General features: G+C 39.7%; 1 protein-coding gene across 6 annotated transcripts in view; it reads left to right on the forward strand.

Annotated features, from left to right (window-relative positions):
• The window catches only part of Lims1 (LIM zinc finger domain containing 1), a 101,942-nt gene that overhangs the window by 51,456 nt on the left and 27,289 nt on the right, over positions 1 to 23,197 (forward strand). For 2 of the 6 annotated variants that reach the window (XM_051186708.1, XM_051186707.1), the window contains exon 1: positions 2,776 to 2,897. The exons of 2 other annotated variants lie outside the window; for them this stretch is intronic. In XM_051186708.1, the coding sequence (XP_051042665.1) occupies positions 2,791 to 2,897 (107 nt within the window). In that variant the 5' untranslated portion in view covers positions 2,776 to 2,790. Of the gene's footprint in view, positions 1 to 2,775; positions 2,898 to 20,590; positions 20,800 to 23,197 lie in introns of those variants that run through there. 2 more of the 6 variants (XM_051186705.1, XM_051186706.1) reach the window with 2 other exon arrangements.

A 23,197-nucleotide genomic window follows, 5' to 3' on the forward strand; every position in this document is an offset into this window, starting at 1 on the left:
ACAAGAGCCCAGCAAACTAGAAATGACAGAATGGTATGGAAAGTTGTGATGAGGCTTATACAGCTTCCAGCTGCACAAGAGTAGGGGCAGTCTGGAAAACTGTAGCTGCAGCAGCTTAGGTCCCATTGTTCTTTGTAACCACTAGGAATAGGAATAGGAGAGACCTGAGGATTTTATAAAGTGATCACTACTACAACTGTCCAAGGATAGACAAAGTCTCCAGTTATGGATATTATGTGGTGGTGAGGCCACATGAGAACCAAGGGTACAAATTCTGCATTGAATGTAAGGCCAAAGTGTCAGTCCAAAAAGTGCAAAAATGAAAAGATCTCTATTTAGAGTCACGTGAGGAAAAGCACTTGTCTAGACTGCTCTGTACTAGAAAAATTATTCAAAGCCAGTTGTTTGAGACTGAAGACTTGATTGAACCACACCTGAACAGAAAATTAGGCACAGTTTTATGAAAAAATGTATTAAGGATAAAAATAACTAGGAGTCTGTAGACAAATAGCTTAGGTCTGAAGACTGGGGCTAATAAAATGCCTAACATGCAAGAATCCCCAGCATTGTTGAAACCAGGCAACTAGGAGTAATTGTAATACACCTGTAATCCACCTGAGGGTGGAGATGGGAGATTAAGGCATTCAAAGGCATCTTTGTCTATCTAGTAAGTTGAGGGCCAGCCGAAGATATATGAGACCCTGTTTCAATAAATAAAAAGGGGTCTGGGCATAGTGGCATACACTAATTCCTGCACTTGGGAGGCAGAAGCTTCAAACTCTCTATGAGTTTGAAGCCAGCCTGGTCTGTGTACCAAAGTCAACAAAGTAAGAACTTGTCTCCAGACACAAAGCAACAATAAAAATAAAATTAAAAAAAAAAATCCAAGATCATCTTCCCCATACCACTCTGCTGTGTGCTGGGTATGTCCTCTGCCTGGTAGTGGTGTGGGGCCAGTGCTGGCTGCAGGTTAACAGTTGATGTTGATAGTGTGTTTTGCTGAAGTTGGTGGAATTTTCTTTCAAAGTTTTGGAGTCCCTGTTGGTGCTTGTCTATTCTTACCTAGCTCTGCATCTTCAGGGGTGAAGAAAAAGGGTAAAAACCTTCCCCGTCCCTTCCTTCCCTCCTTTGTCTCTTTGTCTTCATGAAGAGAGTGGTTTAAAGAGCCTTCAGCAGCCAAGCGGTGGTGGTGCATGCCTTTAATCCCTGAAGGCAGAGACAGGTGGGTCTCCTGAGTTTGAGGCCAGCCTGGTCTACAAAGCAAGTTCCAGGACACCTAGAGCTGTCAAACAGCTGTCTCTACCTCTCCTGCCCACCCACCCCACACGCTCCCCAAAGCAGCAAAGGCTCAGAATTTATTTTTATTCTTTGCAACATAAATATTAACTTAGTTCTCACTTGTCAGCTCAGCCATTTGAAAAGGCAGAGGGCAACAGTTGTCATACCTTGTTCCTTACAGGGCTTGGAACTTTTGTTACTGCCTTCATATCCTTTTAACCACAAACTCATCCTTTTAACCACAGACTCATCAGTACAGGATCCATCCCACACAGTTCTGTTTCCTGTGTAAGTAAATTTCAGTAATCAAGCTCTGTTTCCTTGTCAGCATGTGGCATCTGTTTAAAAAAAAAAAAAAAAAAACTTAAAAGTAAAGTTGCTGGTAAAAGTAAAGTTGCTGGTTATGTTATGCTGTAGAAGTGCAGTCTTCTTTCTGAGTGGTGCTTAGGGCCTTGCACATGCTAAGAATACACTCTCCAGTGAACTGTACTCTCCAGCCCCTTTTTCTTCAATCTTGTTGAGAGGAGTCTAAAAGCAAAGACAAAAGGGTACAAATTTCCCAAAAACAATTCTGTAGAACCATAAACTAGCCAGCAGCCAGCCTGTGCTGTGTTGTGGTGTAGGTCCTTAATTGGCCAGGTGGGTGGCACCCTGCCTGGTGTACTGCTGACATTATTGGAGCAGGTGACACAGCATTCCCACGTCCTCTGTCATCTGCGGCTCCTTCCCCTTCCTATCCAAGATCAGATACATAGATAATTATTGGCACTTGTGGGCTGACAGCTTGAGATAAGTCACCAGCAGAGGTGGCTGTAAGTTGTGACTGTTCAGAAAGTAGACACAGAATCAGAAAATCATTGGACAGGATTTAGCCAGAGAAACACTCTTCCTCCCATTTATGAATTTTTTAGTAATATTTAAGGGGAGGGGGTGGACCAGACACTTCTCTTCTAAGGACTATTTAGAGTAGTAAGAGAGGAAGGAATCAGACTGCTTCCTTTGGAATTCTGCCTTTTTTTCCTTTGGGGAAAATGTCCCAGAGAGCTACTGATGACCAGGCACTTCTCTATACTGACAGCTGTCGGTGAAATGTTAATGGGTTTCCTGGCAAATAAAATAGGGCTGACCCTTCTTTAAGCATTGCTTTGCTAGATCTTTTCCTCCCAACTTTAATTTGGAAAAATCTTGGAAAGATTTTATAAAGGAATTGGTGTGATTATTCTTAAGAAATCTGCTTATTGTGACCACGTGGGCCATGTGGGTCACTGACTCCCCCTTCTCTAGGTACAGGGCCCAGAGATAAGGCAAGTCAAGTCTTGCTGGGGAGGGTGTATACCAAAGAAACAGGAAGCAGTTTCAGCCCATTGGCCTGGCCTGCCTTGCCTGAAGCTTTCTAACCCAGAGTCAGGTGTGCTGAGGTCCTTCCGGCAAAAGACACTGCCTTTCTGAGCTGGCAACACCCACCTAGCATAAGGGCTCCAACGTATCCTTAATTGCTGTGCAGAGAAAACTATGACTGCATTACAGCTTAAAGAGCTTTCACAGTCCGGCCTCTACCGAAGAAGGCGAGAGCGTCCAGACAGTCTAAGAGTAAATGGGCTTCCTGAGGAAGAGCTGAGGTGAGTGCAGAGTCAGGCTGGTTAAGGGTCAAGGTTCCTGTGTGTTGCCACAGGGATTCAGACCCTAGTGGATGATGCAGTATTCTTAAGAAAAGAGCCTCTGTGGACTGGAGTCCTTTCCCAGTCTTTCCAACCCACACAAGCCTGTACACTCTAGCTGCTGGGGCATCCCAAGTAGCTTTTCAACTAGAAGGAACCCTGTGGGTTGGAGGTAGCTGTTTGGGTGTATCAGAGCAGATTTCTGTGAGAAATTTGACTTTGAGTATGCAGCAGGCAGTTTGTAGTGTTTGGTATGGGGGCTGGGAAGGGTTCCTGGGATTCTTTGTTATTGAAGTGATGTAACAAAGGAATGTTGTGGAACTGCTGAATGTAATTTAGGAATAAAGTATATCAAAATTTTGGAGACCAAATTAACAAAAGATGAGTTGTTTTAGGTTTCAAGTTAATTTGTCAAAAACCAGCATATTTGGTAGTTTTGGGTTTTTTTTTTTTTGTTGTTGTTGTTGTTTTTTTGTTTTGTTTTGTTTTTGCTGTAACTGTCAAAAAAGTTCTTTTACATTTGATGTTCAGAAAGTTCCCTAGAGCATTAAACCCATGTTACTGGAAAAGAGGATTTGGATTTTCTCCTTCCTGGGCAGAAAGTGTTCCTGTTTTCCCACTGATAGAAAGTGCAGCAAAGAGAAGCATTTGTTAAATTTCTGTATCTGAGCTTTCATTTGTTTCTGAACTCAAGTATCAGAATATTCTGGCTAGATGGCAGAGGGCTATCTAATCTTGTAGCTACTCTCTTGACAGGGAACAACTGACAATCTTTTAATTAAAAGTCAGTTTTAAAAAAACTGACTTTGTGGCTAGCTATATCACAGGACTTGTACTTTCAGGGACAGACACTTATTTTAAAATTACTGACTTTTTCCAATTTTTGATAAGCATAGTAGGCATTGAAAATAATTATAGCTTTAAACTTGAAATTGTTTATAAAAGACACTTAAAGGGTGACATAACATTTGGCTTTGTAGATTTTTTGTTTGGATGTATTAAATATGACCTGAAAATCAGGAAGCTTATAACTCTTTCTTAGCTGTTCTTTTCCTCTCTAGATTATATCCCACCCAAATGGTATTTTTTGTGTGCTTTTAGGAAGCCCAGATGATCAACATATCTGAGCATATCTCTTTAAAGTATTTGAAGTCAGGTTCGCTTTCCCTCAAATATAAAGAAATGAGTAAATAACTGATTTAGGGACAAATCAAAACTCAACATTTTGGTACCTACTCTAAAACCTATTTTAGTGTGTTAGTGAACTATGAACCTCAGGCAAAATCTGACCCAATGCCTAACTTTATAAGCCATACAAACCCAGAGGTATTTTATATTTTCTAATAATTAAAAATTAATAAAAAGACCGTTTCTTCGTGTAAAATAACGTGAAATTCATATTCCTATATCTCTATATAGTTTTATTGGGACATGGCCTTGCTTGTTTCTATGTGTTGTCTGTGATGGTTTTGTGTTAAACTGGCAGTTGTATCATGATACAAATTGGCATGGTTCACAAAGACAGAAATTCCCTATGTGCCTCTTTGCAGAAGTCCTCACCTGATCCCAGGCCTGTTGCTGAGATGGTCTCAGATATTTGCTTCTCTGCTCTATAGTTATGCTTCTGCCCTACCCACTCCTACCACCTGCCATTTAGCTTTATGCATGGATAAAATCAGTAATTTGTCAGAACTCTGAAATGAACAAAAAAGCATATATGAAATTCATATTTCTGTATTTTAGGAACACCGTGAATATGTGAAGGGTGTATTTTTGTACATTTTTTTTAAACAAGGTCTTAGTATGTATGTGTTTCTCACTGTCTTAGATCTCACTATGTAGTCTAGACTGGCCTTGAACTTGCAGCAGCCTCTCAAATGCTGGGGTATTAGATGTGAACCACCACCACCCCATGAAATGTAAAGTTAACAGAGAACAGCATGCATACATGACATTTTATGGGGACACAGTTCAGCCCACAGCAGTGAGCTCATATAGTCAGATAGGATTAAAGGTCATTCTATCACACTTGTTTTAAAAAGTCATTATATTGAATCTCAGTAAAGTACATAAGTTTCTTGTCCAGTTTGAACAATATTAATGAATGTATATACGGTGATACATCAGTGTAGTTCACAGTATATTTGTTGTCCACACATCTCTTTATGGTTCTTCCCCATCTGCCTTTCCTTTCCTGTACACCTAATCAACCTTTAATCCAATTTTTTTTCCACTGGATTACAGTTTTTAGAATTTTATATTCTTTGCTTTGAAATTTTACTTTATGTCTTTGAGGGTTTTGTCTGCATGCATGCCTCATGTCCTAGGAAGCCAAAAGAGGACATCAGTTCCCCCAGCACTGGGATGTTACAGGCAGTTGTTAGCTGCCATGTGGATACTGGGAACTGGACCCAGGTCTTCTGCAGAAGCAGCCAGTGCTTTTAACCAATTGAGTTATCTCTCTTGCCCCGTATTTTTATTTTGTTTTGGTCACTTGAACTCAGCATAATTGTTTTGAGATGCATTCACTTTGGTACTGTTATTAATAATTGATTCCATTTTATATTGTAGTTTAGTCTATGAACAGAGTATTTTGAGTTTGACATTGAATTTATTTTCAGTCTGGCTATTTCAAATAAAACTGCTAATGAAATTCACATGTGTCCTTATATGGATATATGCTTGTTTCACTTTGGAGTAGCTTGATTATTTGGCTAAGTGTATTTTATTTTTTTCAGAACTGCTCAGAACACAGTCACACCAGTAGTGTATAAAAGTTTCCAGAGTTTCCATTTCTGCTTCAGTTCTTGTAATGATCAAAAATTATTTTATCAGCAATTCTGTTCTGTTGTTACAAACCTCACCAAGATTTTAAATGCATTTCTCTGACACTTTGTCAAGTTTTGTTTGGTTTAGTTTGGTTTGGTTTTCCGAAACAGGGTTTCTTTGTAGCTTTGGAGGCTGTCCTAGAACTCGCTCAGTAGACCAGGCTGGCCTTAGACTCACAGATAACCTACCTGCCTCTGCCTCCTCTCCTGAGTACTGGGATTAAAGGTGTGTGCCACCACCACCCTGCTGGTTTTTTTTCTTCATGCACTTATTTGTAGCACATATATCTGAGCCCTGGATATATAGGCCCTAGGTTCGATACCTACTGCTGTGCAAAATAATTATTAAATAATACCATATAGAAATGTAAATTCAATTTTTTTTTCAAATCAGCTTTTAGCCTTTTGTGCCATTTATTGTTTTCTAATGGTGGAGCAAGTATTTTCTCATTTTATCTTCACAATAATCCTGTAGCAAGTTTCTCCCTTTCCACAGAGAAGGGGGAAAGGAAGACTCAAAAGTACAGGGCTAGTAATGTTGAAGCAGTTGGGGTTTAAACCCAGGGCTGCAGCCACCAGTATCCGTGCTCACAGTGGACTCTTACTAAGACTCTGTACCCTTGCTTGGGTTTTAAAGGAAGATTTGTTACCTTCGGGGTTGGAGAGGTAGATGAGTAGGTAAAAGTGTTTCTGCACAGTCATGAGGACCAGAATTGATCCCAGCCCATTAGCAAGCTGGGCATCTCTCAGACATTGGAACTCAACTCTGAGCAGGCAGAGCCAGAGAAGGTGGGGCTTTCAGGCTTCTAGCCTGGGATGGGGGCCATGACCCACAGATTCAGAGATAAACTCTTGCCCCAATCTTTTAAGTAAGATTGATTGCTTGGAAGTTCTGAGTATACTTGATTGTATCTTAGAAGTTAAAATTTACCATTGAACTTAAAAGTGAAAGCTAAAGTCTTTTGCTTTGCCTTTGGGTGATTAATCTTAAAGTATTTTCTACCTGTTCTTAGACATTTGCCCCAAAAAATTATCTAGATTTAAAAAAAAAAAAAAGCTAATATAGGTTGTGAGTGTTCTGATTTACTCTACATTTGTCTAGACACGTTTTGTTCAGTCTATATTTATTAAAGTGTCTACTTCTGTGGAATTGGGGATATGTTCTCAACATATCTAACAATGGGAAGAACAAAAACAATAATAAACAAGTGAAATATACTGCAGTGCCATAGTGATAAATAGTAGGCTTGTCTAAACAGAGTTATTATTATTGAATAATAAATTGCCTAGTAGTTCCAAAGTTTGACCATTACTTTTGGGTTTGGATAATCTATATTTTGGGCCTTCAGGTCTGCTAGTGTGGAAATGCAGCTGAAGTAAAAATGAAGGAGAATGACAGTAGCTCTGTGTGTTCTAATAAACCCTTCCTTATCCAGTTAGTAATGGTAAATGAACTGGAGAAAAGCCTCCTGGTTTGGTTGGTTCTGTCTCCTTGGCTTTGCCAGAGACAGAATGAATGTAGATACAACCGTAAAACCAAAACAGGACTAATTAGTAATGGCTTATGGTGCCGAAATTCAAATGAAAATACTAAGCATAAATCTATGTTTACATATCTTGTACCTGGAGGTAATCTGCACCTTCAGAGTTAGTGACATGGTGACTTCTGGACAAGAAAGCACTGGCATTGCCACATGAGCCATAACAATACTGTTTTTCTGAGTATATCAGAAATAAAGTATATCGGGTGATTTTCTCTTCTTTCTCCATTACAGGAAGCAGCCTTGCCTATCACATGGGAATTAAATGTATAATCATGACAGCAATGTAAAATTACACTTTACCCTTTTCAATTACTTATTATCCTTCCCATCTTAACTCTTAAGTCATTTAATGTTTTTTTCATGTATGCCTTTTTAGAAAATTTAAATTAAATGTAGACTTTTAAAGGTTTTTTTTTATTTGTAATTCATATATGAAGAAGTAGGTTTCATTGTGCCATTTTCATACATGTGTCATTATACCTCCTCCTCTGCCACTTATTACACTGGTTGGTTACTTTCCTCCCTACAGATCCACAGATAGTTCCCATTTCTAATTCTGTTACGCTCCCTTAAGATCTCTTCCTTTGTAGTTTCATGGTGGGTGGGTGTGTGTGTGTGTGTGTGTGTGTGTTTAAATCTTGGTATATGTGGTACATATCTTTCCTATTTCAGAGAACATTTATGAATAGGTCATCTCTGAAAACATTCATGTGGTCATTGCTCTAATATTACCAGATAAGTACTGCCATCCATAGAAGGACTACTGTTTTAAAGGGGTGAAAATCGTCTACTTGAGGCCTGGAGAGATGACTCAGCTGTTAAGAACTCTGGCTACTCTTCAGAGGTCCTGAGTTCAATTTTCAGCAACCGCACGGTGGCTCACAACCATCTATAATGAGATCTGGTGCCCTCTTCTGGCCTGCAAGGATACATGCAGATAGAGCACTCATGCACATAAAATAAAATCTTTTTTAAAAAAATCATTTACTTGTTTGTTTGGGGGTTTTTGTTGTCATTGTTCTGTTGGTTTGGTTTCTGGTTTTGGGAGGGGGGATCATTTGTTAATTTTTGTTTTTTGAGACAGGGTCTTACCATATAGCCTTAACTGGCCTGGAACTCTTTATTTAATGTAGTTTTGCCTCAAATTCATGTTCCTCTTGTCTCAGCCTCCCTGGTTAGTGCTGTGATTATAGTTATACACCACCACACCCAGCTTACCTACTTTTAATTTGCTTTTCTTTTGTAGTGCTGGGGACCAAATTTAGCCCCCCCCCCCTCCACTGAGCTGCAATTCTAGTCATAAGTGACTGGCTTTTAATACAGCCAGTATATATAACTATCATTAGAAATAGGACAGCATTTTTACTTCCATTTAGTCCATATCATTTTATTAGTTTATTTGAACAATTCTCAATGGTTCATAAATTGGTTTGGGGATAGGTTCTCACCTCTTGGAAAATTTGTCTTCTGTCCTAGTTGATTTTATTGTCACCCTGACATAAGCTAGAATAGTCTGGGGAACCTCAGTTGAAAAAATACCTCCATCAGATTGCCTATAGGCAAGTCTGTGGGGGCATTTTCTTGATTAATGATTGATATGAGAGGTTCCATCCCATTGTGCTGGTGTGTGTGTGTGAATGGTGCTGCCTCTGAGTTATGTATAAAAAAGCAAATTGAACACACCCTCAGGAATAAGCCAGTAAGCAGCATTCTTCCATGGCTTCTGCCTCAGCTCCTGCTTCCAGGTTCCTGCCCATACTTCCCTCAGTGATGGAGTATGACCTTAGTTGTAAGCAGGAATAAACACTTTTCTTTCCCAAGTTGCTTTTGGTCTTGCTGATTTATCATAGCAAGAGAACCCCTAATTAATACATCTCTCTCTGTTTTCCTAGGCTAGTCATTTGACATTGTTCCAAGTTAGTTTTTATTAATTCTTGCTTTTTTTAATCTATGAATTGCTGTTAAAAAAAAATTGTTTTCACTAATGCTTTATTCAAGGTTCAAGCAGAAAGAAGTACTGAGTAGGCCACGGGGCATTTAAGAATGTTTGTTGTCTTGAACTAAAACTCATGATAACAGTTCTGTTTATAAAAGGCTTAAATTTAATTTCACTTTTTTTTGTTTTTTGTTTTTTTTTTTTGTTTTGTTTTGTTTTGTTTTTAAGACCAATTTTTGCTCTTGCTATGCAGCCATGGCTTTCCCAGAACTGACTATATAGATGAGGCTGGCCTTAAACCAGCAATGATCCTTTCACCTCTTTCTGCCTCCTGAGTGGTGGGATTATAGATGTGAGCTTCCATGCTTAGCTTTCTTTTGCATTCTTTAAGCAATGTTAAGAAGTGTGCACAAAAATGTAACCCACATGTTTGTGTTCATAGCACAGTTACAAAAATAAGTGAAACAGTAATAATCTGCCTGGGCTCTGTACTATACTCTTTCCTGGGCTGTTTGCTGCACTCTGTTGTACACTCCAAGTTTATAGTTCATGTGGGAACTGGGTGCTAGCTGACACCACTTCTGTGGCAACAGAGGATAAGTTCAGTGAATAGAAGGAAGGAGCAGTATCCTCAAGGACTTATACCAGAATGGACAGAAGGAAGCATACTTAGGAGGACACTTGACTCACTCTTGTCCCTTGCTAAATTGTATGTAAAAGAGAAAAGAACGTATGGTGACAAGGCTGAATTGTGCTCTGTTAAGGCAACTGCCCTCTTTAGAGACTCAGGTTAATTCAGCCTGCCCATTGTTGGATTTAATTTTTATGTCTTCTGGAACTAGTAAGAGTTCAACAGATGGTGGGGAAAAGAGAATGAGGTGTGGGTGTGATATGTCAGCTCATGAAAGCATATTTCATAATGGATAGTTAGATCATTATTGTGTATCTTTTACATATACACCCTGTCCTGTCCTGGAGTCTATACATGCTGGCAATGCTGTTTCCTCATCTGCTGAGCAAAGAGAGCTCATGAAGACCTCAAGTTCCTCAGTTTTCTTCTTTTTTATGTGTCTTTCTCGGGACTCTGATTGTTTCATTGGGCTGTACTTAGCTTAGCTTCCCATTCCTCTTCCTAGTTCCAGCAGCAAATATGGCTCTTTTAAGTTTCTAAGTGAGACAAGTTCCTCCTGTTGGGTAAGGATCCCAAAAGTCTGAGAGTTCTTCAAATACAGGATTCTGACCACGGGCTTCCTCTGGTCTTTGTCCAGTCAGGAAAGAAAATGTCTGCTTTTTAAAGTTTAATGTCTTCAGTTTTGTTTTTATATGTCTGTGTGAATATATACCCTGTGAGTGCAGTGCCTATAAAAGCAAGAAGGCCAGTGACTCCCCTGATCAGGAGCTTGATCCTGGAGACCAAACTTTGGTCCTTTACTTATCTAGACTGGAGGGCTCTTGTCAGGTTAGCTACCTTTGATAGAAAATAATTGTTTTTTTTCCTTCCTTCCTTTCTTTGTCAAATTTCCATGTGTCTTTTACATCATTTTGATGTTGATCCCATTCATTTCCCAGTCCCTTTGCATCTTCCCTCCACCTCCACACCCCTCAATACAAAAAAGAGAAAAAGGAAAATGTAACGAGTACGGACAGGAAAAAAAATTTAAAGGGGGAAAAATTAAAAATCTCGTCATGGAAGCTGCAGTGTGTTCATTGCAAAGTCATTGATCTCATTTGAGGCCTCTGGTAGCTACTACACGATTGATGCCCTCACTAGGACTCTTCTTTGGTATTCTGTTGCCGTGTTGTGGAGTCCCTGCAGCTTTGGGTCTTCACATTCCAACAGATCACAGATGGATTAATGTTGGGGTGGGTCAAGTCATAACCCTGGTAGGATTGGTTCACCAGCCAGTTCTCCCCTATTCTCACTGCCAGAGTGAACTCTCCAGCATTGACCAGACTATTTCAGCATTGAGCCCAGGTGGGACTAGTTCTCAGGTTTTCATGTCCTCAGGATTGGCTCTTCCACACCTGCACCACTAAGGTCAGCTCTACTTTGTTTCACAAGGGAAATACAGGGGCTGGTGAGGGGTAGGGACAGTCCTCCCATTCTTATGACCCCAGTCAGGGCCAGGAGGTAGGGGATGGCATCTATCTCCTCCACTCATCCTAGGTGAGTAATGGGGACAGTTCTTTGCTCATAACACTGGGGCTGGGTCCCCCTTACCTCCAATAACTAGGCAGCTCTGCTGTGCTGCCTAACAAGGGGCAAGGTCTGTTTCCTGAGTGCTGCAGCCAGTAAGGGTCAGCTCTCTTGTCCAGACCAGCTCTTAATAGATGTTGATATAGCAATAGAATAGGATGAGCTGCCATAAAGTAGTCACTATCCCAAGGGCTTAGGTAAAAGTCTCCAAGGAGAAGCTCCCCCACCCCATCCCACACCATACACACCCATCAGCTATTTTTGTCTTGCAGAACTAACAAAGGAATGGACACTGCTGGTTACCTACCTTGTACCACAGGAGGCCAACACACTGCTGCAAATGCTGCAGCTGCCATGCCCTGCAGGAGCTGCACACTGGACAAGGAGTTTGGTTGTCTGTGACTGCCCTCTCTGCAGGCCCAGGAAACCAAATCCTGTAGCATTCCTCTGGTGCCCTCTACTGACAAGTCCCAGAAGGACTTGAGCTGCCAGGGTTGTAGAATTCCTCTTGAGAAGAGTGAAAGAATAATTGAACAAAGACCTTCTTCATGTGTAACCATGTGACCCGCTCTCAGGGGCCAGAACAAAGGGTAGCTGAAGAATCTTCCGGCTGCCCCAGCAGTATAATTGCACCATCTGGTCAACATCAAACTCCTACGGTCTTGTTATGTTCTTTCTACATTGTGTTTTGTCACAGTTATGATACAATCTGAGTCATGGCAGCTAAAATATTCCTTGCCTTTTCGTATCATAAAATTTACACCTCATTAAGGGAAGGAACCATTTCAACTTTAGCAAAAAAAAAAAAAAAAAAAAAAAAAAAAAGTTCAGTTTCTCTGTATTCTGGCCAATGTATTTTAAAAGTTGGTGTATATATTCTACATTAAGAAAGTAACTAGAAATGAGAGGTATATTAATTTTAACTAGAAGAATCTTTGACTTGAATGAAGTGTTTTACTTCAGTCCTTCTGTACTGAAAAATTCAAGGTTTTCTTTTTTCCTTATCAGTCAAGTAGAACTCGTATTAAGCTTAGTTAAGAATAAAACCTCCCACTGACTTCCTATCCCAGTGTAGCTGGCAGTTGTATGAGAAACTCTGCTGAGTCAGAACTAAAATAAGAATGTACCTTAGAGCCTGGCAGTCTGGAGCTGCTGGTCACCATAACCATATAAAGAGCTCCTGGATGTACTCAAAGGTTTTCCTGGTAACTGGTAACTTAGGTCAACACAACTAAAAATACTGTTCTTCTATATTCGGAGCTTTCTCAAATGTGGCTTTGTATCTTTCTAAAAAGATGTTTAGAGGAAAGAACATGTTAATGCATCATGATAAGAATTAAAAAACGTGATGAACAATAAAAAAAAATACTAGAGGAATAATTTCCAGAAAAAAAAATTTGAAAAATCAGAGCAAAGCCTCTTAACCTCAGATGGAAATTTAAAGAATTGTCTAAGTTGACACTCCAAATTCAGCAAAAGAAACTTTGTGTGGGAGTCCAAGGAATTTGCTTCAGTAGTTGTAGTTAAGGGAGTTGTCTCTTAAGTATGATCTTGCTAAAGATCTTGAACTGTCTGGGTGCTCTGATTGTTAGCCCTCTACCTCTTAGCAGCATAATTGATGAAATCCCAAGAGGATGCTCCAGGCTCTGAAGGGTACAGAGACTGAGCAACCTGACTTTGAACCACTTGCATACAGGACTGTGTTCAGTCTTCCTTTTAAAGTCAGGCTCATTGACTGGGATGCAGAATCTCTAGCTGAGGGGAACAATAGTGACTCTTGACACTAGTACATATTCTCTAAGCTGTATTATTGTTGGGTGATCCGGAAGGCAAATCCAGCTTACAAAATGAAATGTGCAGACTACTCATCATATTTTTCAATGTTCTGTCATTAATGGTTATGACTTTTTCTACACATTTGGCAGCTTCCCAGATCTCCTCCCATCTCCTTTTTATGGTGGGTTGCCTATATGATAAGGATGTGTCATTGTAGAGAAAAAGTGGCTGAGAGCTGGTTAGCTTTGCTGTTTTGTGTCTGCTACTTTCTCTTTACATAGTTTTCAGCGTGTTAGAGAGGGAGGGTCATGGAGAAGGAGCTTCTTTCAGGCTCTCTCCTTCACTCTCCCCAGCTAGGGCATCTTTTACACACCCCGATCTTGTGTGGATAGGTTTTTGTTGTAAGCCATGCTGAGTTCATGAGATCACTTAAAGAGAGATGCTACATGAAAAATGGACCCCAAAGTAGTCTCTCAATATTTGTTAAACTGGTTAAGATTGAGTAGCTGAAGTATTGATTTGCAAAATTTAGGCTGGTTTGGGGCAGAACATTTCTGCTATTGTGGAGCTGGCACATGTAGTCCTGTGTCACAGGTCCCTTGCTACATCCTGCCTGTGGTTTCTGTGGCCTCTCTCTTCTGTAGACACCAGAGGAAGAGTTTTTGCCTCAACTGCTTGTGCTAGATTTACTGTATTTGAATTGATAATTTTAGGACAATGTGTACATCTACTAGTTTGCTTCCTGAAAAGTTCCTGCCTGTGATTAGATAGCATCACACTCACTTCCTTATGAATATTTCTTTAACTATCATAAGGTCTATATGTGGTACCATATAACTCTCAGACATCAAAGATAGTTCCTTTATTTTGTATGTTTTATTCCCATTGCCAGTTCTTAGGAATATTTATGTGTAAATAGCCTTATATCAGGTATTCTGGGATGGCATATTGGTGGTGGAGGGTGGTAGCTGGTCCTTTAATCCAGACATTTAATCTTTTTAAATATTTTTTTTAATTTTACTTCTGGTTATAGTTAAGATACAATAAAGTTTCCATGTGGTATTGGCTCCCACCTTTAATCTTAGCACTCAAGAGGCAGAGACAGGTGGATCTCTGCCTTCCAAGCCAGCCCGGTCTACAGAGCTGGTTCCAAGGTAGCTATGGCTATACAGGGAAACGCTGTCTCAAAACACCCTCCCCCCCCAATACTATAAAAAGTGCTTTTACCTCCTTTTAATAATCCCAGTAAACAAGACTAGTATTGACACATAAAAATATATGCACTGTTATTCAATTAAAGCTAATTTTTAAAAAAAAAAAAAAAGTGTGTTAACACTGTCTTGAAAAACCAACCAAACCAAAAAAAAAGTGTTAACTCTTGTCTATGATCATAAATGAGCATGATTTTTTTTTTGCCTTATACAATTAGAAAGCAATTTTAACAGCGCATACTAATTGAAAATTCATTTTTCTGCTTGACCTTTTTCTACTTCCTTATTGTCTTGAAAGAAAACTTATTACATTTGTAATAAGTGGAAATGGGAAAGAATTCTCCATCTCCATTATCTCACAAGTCATAGTTGCATTGTTTTTAGTGGTCTGAGGAAAATCAGATAAAAATTTCCACTTAAGTGAAATAGAGAATTGCAGGGAAAATAGTTCATTTTGTCAAATGGTAATTTAACTAGGCCACATTAGTGATTTGAATACCCCAGTACAACATAGAAATCTTTGGTAGCAATTGAAGAAGCTTCATTCTAGTGGTAGTTATTGCTAAGTTCTTGAGTTCTTGGTTTGGTGATAAATTTTATAAGTCTTTTGTGAAATAAAGTTTTTGTTTGTTTGTTTGTTTTAAAGCTCTCCCATTCTAAAGTCACAATGGTTCCAGAGCACTTCACTGAAACTCCACCTGTATCATCTTAGCCAAGGGATATAGCAAAATCTGTGGTTGCTCTGGCCCCTTGTAAAATGACTTGATACTTGCATAGAACTTGCACAAGTCTCCCTTTTTAAAATTTTTTTGGTATATCCATTGGTGTCGGGTCCCCTGGAACTGGAATTACAGATAGTTGTGAGTTGCCATGTGGGTGCTGGGAATTGAACCTGGGTCCTTTGCAAAAGCAGTCAGTGTTCTTAATCACTGAGCCATTTTCTCTCCAGCCCCAGTACAAGTCTTACTTTAAATCATCTCTATACTGTGCTACCAAATACAATATAAATGCTGTACATGGCACGGGTATAATTTATTTACGTATGGTTGGAGGAATAATAACATGTAAAAGCTATATTTTCAATACAAATCCAATTTCTTTTGTGTATGTGCAGGTGTGTTTGCATGTTCATAGTGGGGTGGTACGCATGTGTGCACAGATATGTGGAGGCCAATGGCCAGCTCTGATGTCATTCTTCAGAAGTTGTCCTTGGTTTTGTTTTTCTTTTTATGCATTTCTTTTCATGTATGTATACACGTGTGTGCACATGGGTATGTAAGTGTTTGTGGCTGAATAAATGTTTGGAGGCCAAGGTTGATGTTAGGCATCATCCTCTATCACTCTTTGAGACAGGATATTGAGGCTAGCCTGGTCTACAAGAGGACAGGCTCCAGAACTACAGAGAAACCCTTCTAAAAAGCCAGAGAAAGAGAGAGAGTATCTCATTTAAATTCAGAGCTTGTTGATATAGTTAGTATTTCTAGCTAGCTTGCTCTAGGGACCCTCTGTCTCTGCTGCATTCTGAGACTAGAATTATAGACAAGCTGCTCATCATTTATGTGGGTCTTGGGGATCTGAACTCAGTCTTCAAATTCATTGATTTTCTAATAAGTGCTTTATCTATGAGCCATCTTCCTAGTCTCTGTCTTGACCTTTTGAGACAGGTTGTTGTGTGAACTTTCTCCAGGAGACAAGCATTTACCCCAGCCTCCACTCTCTGCCCAACTATAACAAAAACAATTACGTGTTGTTTCCCTGCCTGCGTTGTATACTCAGAGAAGGAGAGGTTATGACTTGTATTCACTTGTTTATTTATTCAACATATGTACTTATTAGGAGGTCACCTGAGCACTTAGTAAGAATTTTGGGCATTCCTGGTGATGTGAACAGTAAAAGAATGTGAGTATATAGTTGAATATATAGATCTTATCAGAGTAGCTACTAAAGGAGGGTTAACCCATGTTTGCTGTTACTCATTCCTAAAATCCCAAAGCTTGTTGACTGTCACCTTTGCAGTAGAAGACATTGTATATCCTGATCCTCCTAGTTGGCTTGGAATCCTCACTGTGGCTCCCCTCTTATAGTAAAAGCAGATACATAAGGCACAAAGAATTAACTTGGAGCAGTATGTGAAGGCTTTTATGACTCCAACACTGAGGAGGCTGAGAGGATTACTGTTGAATTCTGGGCTGGCCTGCACTATCATATGAGTTCCTGTCTCAGAAACCAAAACCAACAATCGGACATTCCTTGATGCCCAATTCTCCAATCCCTGCAGGGTCAGGAAGGTCTCTGAATTGAGGCCTGTCTGGTGTATGTATTGAAGTCCTGACCCAGCAACAAACAAAAAAAAAAAAAAACTTTCCTTGCCTTGTGTTTATACTGAGAATCAACTGGTTGGGTCTTAGTTCCTAGTAAGAGGTCAGTGTGACAGCAATGTGTGCTGCAGATGACAGATCTCTTTCTTCCTTCAGAAGCTTTGCCTCCTTTCTGTCTGGGTCACAATTAAGGGATCTTTGAGTGCTGGGAGTAGAGTGGCACTCACCTTTAATCCTAGCACTTGGGAGGCAGAGGCAGGGGTGTTTCTGTGAGTTTGTGGACAGCCAGGACTACACAGAGAAACTCTAGGGGGTTGAGAACAGATAAGAAAATGATCTGAAAAATATAAACCAAGAGGCACAGCCATAAATTTCCCTTACAACTTGTAAATCTGTGCTGATTGATTAAAACATTTGGTAAAAAGGGGAAGAAGGGTAAGAAGGAAAGATCTGGAACTGAATTTAGCCATCACATGACCATGGAAAGAAATGAAATAATCTCTTTGAAAATCACCAGTGATGAGAGAAAATAAGAGGTCCTCAGATTAGGAAAACATATATCCACGAATTGTTACCAACAAGTTCAGTTCCTGTTAGAATATCAGTGGAGCCTAGAGAGGTAATTTAGGGAGTAAGAGCATTGGCTGCTCTGCAGACAACCCAGACTAATCCTGTGCTCACATGGTGACTCACATGTGTAACTCCACCCCAAGGGATCTGACAACCTCTTCTGTCCTCCAAACATACATGAACATATATGAAGAAAACACTCATACACATTAGATAAACAAAAATTAAAGAAAAATACCAGTGACATTCTCTGCAGAGGTAAATAAAGTACTCCTAAAATTTGGATTGAGCCAGAGACTTCAAATAGCTAAAGCATTCCTTAGTAATTGGTAACCTAAGTAACATAGTACTGGTGTAAAAATAGACTAATAGAACAGTCTGGAGTACACAATAAATTGTAGCTCCAAAGATATAAAATGGGAGCTCAAGAGGTGATTCAGCAGTTAAGACATTTTCTGTACTTCCAGAGGACCTGAGTTCTGTTCCCAGCACCCATGTCCAGCAGTTCACAACTTCCTGTAAGTCCAGCTCCAGGGGGTCTGATACCCTCTTCTGATCTCAGTTGGCACTGCACTGGCATGCAAAACCATACACACACAAAATAAAATATTTTTTTTAAGTTTAAAAAGTGGCCATGCATTTACTAATATACTAAACCACCTTTGTTATCTTTATTTCTTTTCTTCCTTTCTTTCCTCCTCCTTCTCTTCCTCCTTCCTTCTTTTTTTTTTTTTTTTTTTTTTTTTTCTTGTCGTTTTTCAAGATAGGGTTTTCTGTAGCTTTGGAGCCTGTCCTGGAACTCATTCTGCAGACTAGGCTGATCTCAGACTCAGAGTCCTCCTTGTCCCTGCCTCCAGAATGCTGGGATTAAAGATGTGTGCCTCCACTGCCCACTATCTCTCTTCTTACACTTGATTTCAGTTTGAATTTTAAAAGCTTCTTTCTTGCCATATTCTCTAGTCTCCTGTAATTTTCATTTCTGCCCACACTTTTCTCAAGTAGCTGACCCTATTTAATAGAATCACCTCTAAGTGTCAGAATTTCTCCTTATGAATTAGGATTCTTTTTCTCTGACTATCCTGTGCCTTCCCCTACTGAAATAAAAGAATTGTAGTTCTCCCTTCCCCAGGAAAATGCCGATTATCATACACTGCAAATAGAATTCCACCTTCTGCAAATAACATCACAGAATCTCAAGATATTTTGTTGCCTATCTTCCGCTGTGTACAGCCTGAGGTTTAAGATTGTAGGTGAAATTTTGAATTTTGTATTCAGCCAATTTCTGTTATCCAGACTTTGTTGTTTGGTTTGGTCTTTTTACCAGCCTGAAGAAGATTGCTGCCACTCAGTAAGTAATGAATCTTATTCCATAAATTCCAGTATCAAGGAATATGATGTACATACACATACACAAAACAAAATATTATTTAGCCATCAAAACAGAAAGAAATCATGTCACTTCAGCATTAGACACCATTGTTTAAATGAAATAAAACTAAGTACAAAAATCCTGCATGTTTTCACTTGTATTCATAAGCTAAAAGTTTATCTAAAAGTGGTTACCAGAGACTAAGCAAGGGAAAAGGTTGGGTAATGAAAAGAGGGTGGTCAGTGGAAACCCAGATACAGAGGAACAACTTTTTGTGATACATGTGCTATAGTACAGTTGAATAACTTTGATTAGCAACAATTAGTTGAATATTTTAAAATAGCTAGTAGAGAAAATTTTGAATTTTTCCATACTTTCCCCAAAGAAATGATACATGACAAAGATGATCAGTAAAGGCAGTTACCCTGGTCTGTCTGGTGTGTGTGTGTGTGTGTGTGTGTGTGTGTGTGTGTGTGTGTGTGTGATGCTGCACCACACTGATATGAACAATTACTATGACAGTAAAAGTCAATGTATATGTATAGTATTTTAGCACATGCCCATAATCCCAGCATTCTAGGGCTGAGGCAAAAGAACCATACATTTGAGGCAAGCCTGGGTTACCATATGAGACTTTGTCCAAAAAAGAAAAGAGGAAGAAAAAAAACTAACAGAAGAATGTTCTGTTTAAATTGGGCATAATTGTACTTGTCTATAATCTCAGCTTTTAGGATCTAGATGCAGAAAGAGTGAGAGCCAAAGCCAGCCTCCATTACATAGCACATTTGAGCTGGCTATGAAAATCTGTCTCCAAAAACAAAATGAAATAAACCTCAAGGATGGGAGTCTTAATACTTAGCTGCCAATAGAGGAAACTGAATAAAAGATTTACTTGCTGCTTTAAATAAGTGTGATACATGATCCAGAGTAATGACTACCTGATATGCCTAAAAGCCAATTCTGTTGCATCAAGTTTTTGCAAAGAAATGTTTTGCTGCATGGTCTGCTGGCTTGGAGGCACTGAGCTATGTGTCAGCTCTGCCTTCCTCCAGGCTGGTGGTGGGAGAAGTCACAGGCGAAGAATAAGAGGTTGTTTATTGGCTCAGTTGTCAGAAGCATTTTAGGTTCTTAGTGCAGTCATATGTGGTCATTATATCTCTTTACAGATCACTGGTTTCTTTTGGCAGTGAGCAGGAGTTATATTCAATGGAAGGTTTTGAACTTGTGGTAACTGAGTGGAGGACGAGATTTTGTTTTTTGTTTGTTTGTTTGTTTGTGGTTTTACTTTTAAATTTTGTTTTGTTTTCGGGGAGGTTGCAGGGGCAAAGGGTAGAAGCAAGAGGAACGGGGAGATGAGTGGGATCAGGATGTATGATGTACAATGAATAGTTAAAAACAAAAAAGGAAAAAAACCTTAATCCTTGTGTAGCCTCTTGCTATGCTGTTGTTATTATCTTCATGACAATTACAAGATAGTAGTTTAAACTAAATATAGCAGGAACACCATGAAGAATCCGTGACTCCTGTTACAGGGTTAGCTGGGATGAAATAGAAGGATTACAACTGAACTCTAGCTCTTTCTAATTTATACTGTGCCCATTTGTTGAAGTCCTTACTATGTTGTTTATTGTATGAAGAGCAAAGATAATAGACTACATAAAGCTTAATTTCAGGAACTCACAGATCCTTGCTGGAGAACTGCTCAGAAACAGATTGTCACTGCTGTTTTTGAGATCCATAAAGTTGTAATAGACCCAGACTGCTGTGCTACTGAGCTCTTAACATGAAAAGTCAGTAGCAACCTTGGCAGCTGGGTGACGCATGTGGGAACAGTGGGAGTGACCCTGGCTGGGAAACAGGAGGCCTGGATATTGTTTCTCTTCTCCGTATCCTGCTCAGAATCACAGGACTCTGAACTCTGAAGCCTGTACAATGGCCTTCCCAGGCCCATCACGCCCGTGCACTATCCCAGAGAATGAAGAAATCCCCCGGACGGTCCTTAACAGTGTCCTGGAAACTAATGGGAATGAAGATGAGAGAGCTGTGTCCAAGCTGCAGCGCAGGCACAGTGATGTAAAAGTCTACAAGGAATTTTGTGATTTTTATGCGAAATTGTGAGTTTCTCCCTCCCAGAATGCCAGCTTTCAAACCTCCAGCTCTGCAGCTCTGCATCCCCTAGCCTTTTGATGCAGCTAATATGTTTTAATTTAGCACAGTTTTTTCCAGGGTGTACCAAGGGTTCGGGGTGGTTCACAGATTGCCTTGTCTTGTAAACTTGTACCAGAGGACATAACAGATGTCAAAGAAAATGCCATCTTCCTGGGAAGAGTAGCAAGGTTTCATCTTTCTAATAATGGTACACATTCTTATTGTGTTATCCATGAGAGAAATTGGCACATTATGTTGTCAGGATCTATAACAGGAAAAAAATATACTCTGAAAGTAGTTCTCAAAGGTGAAACTAAAACTTTAATTGAGAAACACCACTTCGCTGGGGAATTATTCCATAGCCAATATTTGAGGTGACTAGTAAATTCAGGATATTTGGTAACAATTTTGCACACTGTTGTATTTTAAGAGCAGAAAATTTGTTTCACGTGTAATGATTAATAAGATGTGAGATTAAAACGCTTGATTGTAGTTTCCTGATCAGGGGATCTGTAGAGGTTAAGTCCATAACATCAATCCTTGCTGACCAGTCAGGACACTTTCCTAGAGGCTCCCATAGACACCACTCACATAGCTTCTTTATCAGCAACACTTTTTAGTGAAAAACATTTTCTAGAAAATTGGGTATAACCAATCTAATGACTTGTCTCTTAAAAAATAACTTCTATCATATGTTATATTAAATATTATCAGCTATTAAAAAATGTGAACAGTACTGGAAAGTCAGGCAAGAGAGCAGCATGCAGTCCCAACACTTGGGAGGTATAGAGGATGAGGAATTTGAGGCCAGCCTGGTCTACATAAGACCCTGTCTCAAAAAAAGAAAAAACAAAATTAACCAGCCAACAAACAAGAAGATAGAGGAAAGGGAAGCATGAGGTCAATTGGAAGGCAAGTGATTACTGTGTCCTTCCTGTTCCTGCTTTATTACTGAAGTGTGTGTGTGTGTGTGTGTGTGTGTGTGTGTGTGTGTGTGTGTGTGAATATTAATCTGTCTATCCATTTACCAGTTCTACTTGAGTTTTCAGACAGACATAAAGTCTGTCTGAAATAGCATTTTTTTATTCCAGGGACTCCTTTATATTGTCTCAGCACCACCACAAAAAGGAGCTGGGGGGGGGGGTTGATTGCAGCAGCAGCAAGCAGCACATGCCTTTAATTTTAGCACTCAGGAGGCAGAGGCAAGTGTATCTCTGTGAGTTTGAGTCCAGCCTGATCTACAGAGCTAGTTCCAGGACAGGCTCCAAAGCAACACAGAGAAACCCTGTCTAGAAAAACAAAAACAAAACAAAAAAAAAGTAACTCATTACACATTGATAATATAGAGGAAAGAATGCTGTTGCCCTACATATTTGCACATTTTGTTGGTATTTTTCTTGATGCAAACTTCTCTACAATCTGATTCTGCATAAAGAAGTGGCAGAGAGAGGGCACTTCAGAATTTCCATACCTTGAGACTCACTGAGTTAAGTGGTAGCAAATTGGGACATTACAGAATGTTCTCCAGGTTTTTGGGAAGTTCATTAAAATTACTGAGGTCTAGCCTGTTGGTAGTGGTGCATGCCTTTGATCCCTCTTTGAGTTTGAGGCCAGCCTGGTCTACTGAGAAAGATTTCAAAGACAGCCAGGGTGGTTACACAGAGAAAGCCTGTGTCAGGGCAGGGCAAGGATGACAGCTACTGAGTTTGAGATGTCCTTGAAAGAATTTAGAATGAGAATGATACCATGTCTTTTAGTAGCCGTTTCTGCTTTGCAGAGTGGTTCAACTTTTTATTATTTAATCCTCAAACAGCTTCTGAGAACTCTTGAGCAGGTGTGGCTTAGCTTCCTTCTGCACTCAGCCATTCTCTCTGTAAGAAAAGAGGGTGCACAAATCTCTCCAGGACTTAATTAAAACCATCCATCTGGGATCTTCTTGTGTCACATTAATTCTGAGATGACAAAGTGGAAGTCTTGTTTACACAGTGCTTAGGCCCATAGTGAGTCTGCCTCCTTTCCCTTTTAAGTGTTTTTTTGGGGGGTGGGCACTCATGTGGAGGTAAAAGATAACTTGCTGGAGTCAATTTTGTTCTTCTACTCAAATCCTCAGGCTTGGCAGCAAGCACAGTTACTTGCTATGCCATCTTTTCCTCTCCCCCCCTCCCCCGTGGCATTCCTATTTTATATTTAGCTTACTAATTAAAACTGAGTTTTGATTGGTCTGAAATGGTGAATGTGGGAATTCATCGTAAAGTTTCTTATGGCAGGTTACAGCATAGAATTGCTTTGAAACATTTGAGGGGTGAAGACAAGTGTAGAATTGTCCTCTATTGGGGTGGGGTGGAGAATAACTACTGGTGCTTC

This window comes from Phodopus roborovskii, unplaced genomic scaffold (assembly GCF_943737965.1).
Source record: "Phodopus roborovskii unplaced genomic scaffold, PHOROB, whole genome shotgun sequence".
In the NCBI taxonomy this organism is placed as follows: domain Eukaryota; kingdom Metazoa; phylum Chordata; class Mammalia; order Rodentia; family Cricetidae; genus Phodopus; species Phodopus roborovskii.